The following is a 6,707-nucleotide window of genomic DNA, read 5'->3' as shown; positions in this document are numbered from 1 at the left end:
TTTTAAAAAATAATGGTCTTATGTAGTAATTGTCCTTATAAGACTGAATTCACCCAGCATAATGCTCTATAGTCTCTCCTATGTTATATGGTATTTTACAAAATTGTTACTGTTATTCCTTGGTGCTGCATAGTATTCCATTGAGTAAATGCACCACAATTTCTTAATCTCTTCATTAACAACAACTTATTAATGAAGAGACAAGATGACATTTGTGAGATGGGAAAACCATAAATTAAATTTTTGTCTCCATTATAAAAGGACTATTATACAGCATAATCCACCAAATTGAAAACTGAGAAGAGAAAATCAGTCGTGATCTTTCTCATCACTGAGGCTATTCAGTGTGGTGATTAAAGGCATTAGTTTAATCACCAGTTTGTCCTTTGCTTTCCTCTTATGCTAAAACAGCAACAAAGGAACTAACTACCCTATGGGATACTAACATAAAAAATTAGTAAAATTTTGTGAAACCCTTTAGAATAGTATCTGGCACCTGGCCAGTTGCCATGCATTCACTCCTGTTATTACCACATAGCTCTGACCCAGCCATCACTAGCTCAGGCAGCTGGACTTCTTTAAGATATTTTATTTGTGCCTATTTTCATACAGCTATAATCAGATAAACCTTAATATTTGAGGATTGTTAAATTTTCAGAAGTCAGGAACAACTTACCCTAGAGTTTTTATGGCCTTCTTAAATACATCAGGCAATGTGACTGTCAAGCTGTCAAAGTCATTTTTGTGTGTAGAAAGCACACAGGTTATACAGTCAGGCACTGGGGAATTGAGTTCTGACTCTCTAATGCACAAGTCTGAATGAGTTCATGCTTGCCACTTTATAGTTCTCTGAGCTTTGTTTTGTCCTTGACACAAATAGAAGATAATCAGCCTTGGCTTACAGGTCATAGTGTGTATCACTGAGTCAGAACTAACAGGATTTTAGAGGCAATAAATCATGGAGGCGATTGCCCATTCCTCTCCTGAGGAGCAGCTGGTGGATTTGAACCATGTCCCTTTGAGATAGCCACAAAGTTTCTTATCACTAGGCCACCAGAGCTCCCTTATGCAGGGCTGTTGAAAGATAAGAAATGAGATATTTGAGCGCCAAGTGTAGTGCTAATGCTGCCTCAACTTTTGCCCAGCTAATTATTGCCCTGTGGTTTAGCCTGCCTTCACTCTGATGCAAATGGCTGCAGCAGCTCATGCAGCTTTTTTCTGAGGAAGATGTTTCTGTCTTTTCGCAGAGTGTGAAGAACATGATAGCCTCCAGGAAACCATCCCAATGGAGGGACTGAGTTCTGAGCAAGAGCGCCTGGGATTGGCGCTGATGAATCCCCCCAGGAAGGTGTCCGCAGAGAGGCAGCTAGGGAAGCATGAAGAGTTCCAAGCTTTTGGACAGTCAGAAGACATCGCTGTCCTACAGAAGGACATCAGAGACCTGAAGGCCCAGCTGCAGAACTCCAACAAGATCATTCAAAACCTCAAGAGCCGAGTGCGGTCCCTCTCGGTTACCAGCGATTACTCATCTAGCCTGGAAAGACCCCGGAAGATGAAGGCTGTTTGTACCTTTGAGGGGTCTTCACCTCATAGTGCCACTGATGAGGACGAGGGGTGGCTGTCTGACGGCACTGGCGCTTTCTACACCCCAGGATTCCAGGCCAAAAAGGATCTAGAGAGTCTTATCCAGAGAGTGTCCCAACTGGAGGCCCAACTCCCTAAAACAGGACTGGAAGGGAAGCTGGCTGAGGAGCTGAGGTCAGCCTCCTGGCCTGGGTAAGTGTGAAGAGTTGGACACAGTTTGGGAGGATCAAGGAAAAAGATGTGGCCACAGGAGGACAGTGTTGTACAACAGTTAGCAATATACTGAGTCTGCCACTGTTAGTTTCTATGGGTGGTAGTTTCCCAACACAGGTGACTCTCCAAAAGAAAGTAAAAAAGGGAGCTAGCAGAAAGAGGATAAAACAAGGGGACTCTCAGGAGAGATGAGAATGTGGAGGGCTGGGGCTTATATGTCTCGGCAACGTCCCTCTAGCACTACAGTGGACTGTGAAACATGTTAGTTTTTACACTCATAGAATTTGTTTTGGAAAATACTAGTTGTTTGACGCACTATTTTCTCAGAACATAATTTGCTCTTACCTTTTATATCTATACACCAGTGTTCAGCTTGGGCTGTTCTTTGGAGATCTTCCCATAGAAACCTCTGCAGACACCTCTATGACTTACAATTTGCCTTTTCCTGTTCTTAGTCTTTCCTCTTCATTCTTACGTTAGGAAATACAATTCTCTGATTCAAGATCAAGCTCGAGAACTATCCTACCTACGGCAGAAAATACGAGAAGGGAGAGGCATCTGTTACCTTCTCAACCAGCATGTGAAAGACGCAATAAAGTCTTTCGAGGACCTCCTCAGGAGTAATGATATCGACTACTACCTCGGGCAGAGCTTTCGGGAGCAACTCGCCCAGGGCAGCCAGCTGGCTGAGAGGCTCACCAGCAAGCTCAGCACCAGTGAGTGGACCCCGGGTGTTTGCAATACTCTTTATCCTTTTCCCAATCCCAGGGCAGGAGGCCACTGCATGTCCCTGAGCAGCTTTTACACCCGTGTGTCCTCCTCCTGGGGCTATTACAGGCTCAGGAATAGCTGGCTGGTGGGTATCATCCAGGATGAACACAACAGGTTAGAGATGCCAAGGTCACACTGTAGAATCATCATCATCCACTAAAATTGAACTTTGAGGAAAGAGACGGCATTCATCAAATACAAAGGGAATGGAAAAGAGAAAAGAAAGGAAGAGCTAATTGTAGTGTAAAGAATCCTGAACTGAAAATTACAGGGCCCAAGCGACAGTCTGGATGTTGTCATTTGAACAAGTGACTTTTCCTCTTGTGTCTTTGCTCCTTCATTTGGTGCAGAAGTCCTTATTGATTGAATGGATTACAGGTGAATATCCTTTGAATATGAAGAAGAGTGCCATGCTGTTTGGGCCATAGTTAGGGTACCATGTGCAGTAGTAGAACCAGGGTTAAGTTCTACAGAAATGCTTTATTTAGAGAGAATTTCCTGAGAGCACGTGGAAGAGTCCAGCAGGTTCAGAGCTGGGGGCTGAACATTCCATCTCCAAGGGACAGGGGCAGAGATGGGACAGGGTAGGTTGTCATCTCCTCAGGAACACAAATAAGTTCTATATGAGAATGATGAGGTGTACAGCCATGCATCTGGAGAAGGCTAGAATGTTCCAGATGGCAGCTGGGCAAGGGTCCAAGATCGCTGAGTCACAGCCATTTTACCCCGATTCTAGGCAGGGGAAGTCAGTGATCAGCAGGTCAGAGCATGTTGGGCTGGTGAGCTCGGAAAAGCCTATTAGGCCCCCCCTCCAGAGACACAGGCTGGGACCTTCCAGAGCAGTTCTCCCAGGGTATCCTCAAAGCCCACATAAAACAATTAAAATGACAACCCAACAACAAAACACAAGCAAAACCCCACAAGCAAAACCCCTCATTGGCCCCAATGTCTGTGCTCTTAGATGTGAGACCTGTTTGATTTCTTACTTTTTCTCTCTGAATTTTGTTCACAGAGGATCACAAAAGTGAGAAAAATCAAGCCGGACTTGAACCGCTGGCCCTCAGGTAAAAATCATGATCACTCACATTCCCGTGAGTCTTCAGAGGCATCGGAAGAGATTGCCCGTCTTTCTCCTGTGGAGCAGCTGGTGGATTTGAACCGCCAGCCCTTGATGGACAGCTCAACTCCTTACAACTGTTAGGCCACCAGATTCAGATTATAATAGGATCTTTTAAAGAAATCAGTGTCAAGGATCATGAGGTCAAAGGTAGCTGCAACTTCCTGATTCTGTGAAAAAAATACCCCAACTAATTGTGATGGATTCACTTGCTTTTTTAACACCTTAATATTGGCTTAGGGAGCTCAGGTGGCCCAGTGGTTAAGGAATTATGCTGCAATGATAACATTGACTTAATGGAATTCTTTGCTCTCTTTCATATGATTCTGTTGGTTTCTATTTACACATTAATTTGCCAGAGATGGCAACTGACGGTCAGTCTGACCTAATGTGAACTAGCCAGGTTGTGCTGTTGTTGTGTGCTGTCAAGTCGGAACCAACTCATAGCTGATCTCCAGCGGGTTTTCAGAGGCAATAAATCGCATGGGAGGAGATTGTCCATCCTTCTCCAGTTGAGCAGCTGGTCAATCCAAACCTCATGCCTTTGGAATTAAAGCACAGCTTTTTGTTATTAAGCCACCAGAGCTCTCTAGGCATCTTCAATATCCTCAGGGGCCTCCCATTTCTCCTGTATTTGTTTCAAGATAGAGTGAACTTTTAAGACAGTTGGCCTGTTCCAAACTGGGTTCAAAACTAATTAAACAGCTTCCTTAGAAGAAAAGAAAACCATGTTCCCTAATGAAAGAGAACTGCAGGCTGCAGATCTCTGAGCACCTATATTCTGAGCAACTGAATTCTGGGACTCTCAACAGTCAGGAAAACACGGGCTCAGGGTTAGTTGCAGCCTATGGTTTGAACATTACTGTCATGAATGTGCCTTAGGCGACAGAGCACTTCTCCAAGTCTCTGTGGTCCTGTGACTTCTCTCACTGGCCTTGGCCAGGTGGCCTTTGAATCTCATCTGTCTGCCTCACCCACCAGGCTCAGCAGGGAGCTGCAGGAGAAGGAGAAAGTGATTGAAGTCCTGCAGGCCAAACTGGATGCCAGGTCCCTAACCCCCTCCAGCAGCCGGGCCTTGTCTGACTCCCATCGCTCTCCCAGTAGCACATCCTTCCTGTCTGATGACCTAGATGCCAGCTCTGACATGGACACAGCCAGCGAGTACACTCACGATGAGGAGAAGAAAGCTTCACCCACACACTCAGGTAGCTGCACTGCTGAGGGCCTCTCCCTAGACCTTCCCCTGACACCAGGCCTTCTAGAGTCACCCGGTGTGTATCATGGCAGACATGGATCTGTATCCAAGTGCCAAGCACAGACCCTAGTGGGTCAGGAATCCTTGTTCCTTTTCTGACTCCAGAAGTCACCTCAGCCATGTGGTGTTGGACCTAAGGCAAGACCTAGCAGGGGAGTGGGGAGATCATGGCAGGCTCTCCCTCAACCCCTGCCTCGTGTGCACAGCGTCCATCCATTAGACCTGCTTTAAGAAGGGACATCTTACCACTCTGCAATGATCTTAATAATATCAGTTCCTGAACCATGTACCCTGTACGTCTGTGGGTGTCCACAGATGCTATCAGTTTTGCTTGATATTTTCAGAGGCTTCTTTTTCTGGGCTTCAGAGCTCTGAACCTCACCATCACCCCCAAGGTGACTTGTCTCACCCCTGAGCTCACCAGTGGGCAAGGAAATGAACACTGCTAGTCCTGGTGACTCTGAGTAATCTAAGGCCTGATTCCTCTTCTCAGTGGAAGACCAAACATTTTCTTTCATTCATGGGTTTATAGATTCCATCCATCATTCGAGTCATTCTGCTGTGTTGTCTTCTAAGCCATCACCATCCAGTGCATCTCAGGGTGCTAAGGCCGAATCCAGCAGCCACCCCATCAGCATGCCAACTCCCCAGAGTCCCCCCAAGGAGTCCAGCCAGGCCCATTCAGGTATGCACCAGCCCATGGGGAAGTCACTCCATCTCCTCTCTCTCAGGTACAAATGTGAACTGCCAGGGAGTCATAATATCACATCTCAGATAAGCAGGAGGCTATTCGAATTTCTCATGTGTGTCTGATTTTTTGTTTTGTTTGAAATAATTGAGAAAATAAGTGATATGTAGTAGGCTTTAACCCAAGTGTCTATTTATCTTTTTATTTATTTATTCTTTTATAGTTTTTTTGCTACTCATTTAAGAAAATAAATATTCTCTTTCCTTTCCCTCGTTTCATTCTGGGAAGAAAAGAGTCAAAGTGTTTCTCCTAGAATGGCAGTAACCAAGGAGAAAAATGAAATACCACATCCCTTCTGCTGATCACCTGTTCCTTCCAAGCTCTCCACCCACATGCCTCCATTTCACCTGCACAGTGAGCTTCTGAATGAATAGGTAGTGACACTTCCTTCAGAGCAGGGGATGCTGACCTGCTGCATCTTATAACCCATAGTACCAGCTCACGACTGGTGGCTATTTACCTGAGCAGCTGAATTCTATGGCCCACACTCTGCCCACAGCCCTCTTCCTCCAGAACTACAGGGAGTAAGCAGGGATGGGGCTCATCCCTCTCCCAAGCCCCTTGGCTACTCAGTTTTTCTATTCCAGTTTTGTTTTTCCTCATTCTCTCTGGCTGCCACTTATTCTCAGACTCAAATCCTTTCTCATCTTTCCCAGTGAAGCAGGATTCTTTCCCCATGGCGTTACTATTCACACGTTTATAAATACCTGAGCAGCCTTTGGAATGTGTGCCCTGGGGCCGACAGAGGGTGTGTTTCCTAGGCACTCGCGCAGCTGCCAGGCATGCACTGTTCAGCCACAGTGCTGCCCACAGCTCCTCTCACCTCCTCACTCCTGCAGAAATGCCAGCTGCCTCCAGGGTGGTTGGGAAGGAGGTGTGACTCAGGCAGAGAAACTCTCAGAAAGCACAGTACGTTCCCTCTGCTATCTTAATGTCTCCTGAGCACAAGCCAATGAAAACTTTAAGAAAAAGGAGCATCCCAAATCTTCATCCTGGCCAGGATGGTTAGAAGCCGAACC

At 45.9% G+C, this 6,707-nt stretch overlaps 1 protein-coding gene across 1 annotated transcript in view; it reads left to right on the top strand.

Annotated features, from left to right (window-relative positions):
- LOC102865765 (myomegalin-like) overlaps positions 1-6,707 on the top strand; it is a 37,035-nt gene that overhangs the window by 7,564 nt on the left and 22,764 nt on the right. Inside the window, exons 2-4 of the mRNA XM_006900335.1 lie at positions 2,278-2,513; positions 3,581-3,632; positions 4,667-4,890. Coding sequence (XP_006900397.1) covers positions 2,278-2,513; positions 3,581-3,632; positions 4,667-4,890 — 512 coding nt within the window. The remainder of the gene's footprint in view (positions 1-2,277; positions 2,514-3,580; positions 3,633-4,666; positions 4,891-6,707) is intronic.

This window comes from Elephantulus edwardii, unplaced genomic scaffold (genome assembly GCF_000299155.1).
Source record: "Elephantulus edwardii isolate Elephantulus edwardi_28Jun2011 unplaced genomic scaffold, EleEdw1.0 scaffold00280, whole genome shotgun sequence".
Lineage (NCBI taxonomy): Eukaryota > Metazoa > Chordata > Mammalia > Macroscelidea > Macroscelididae > Elephantulus > Elephantulus edwardii.
This window is presented reverse-complemented; position numbering and strand designations above follow the sequence as displayed.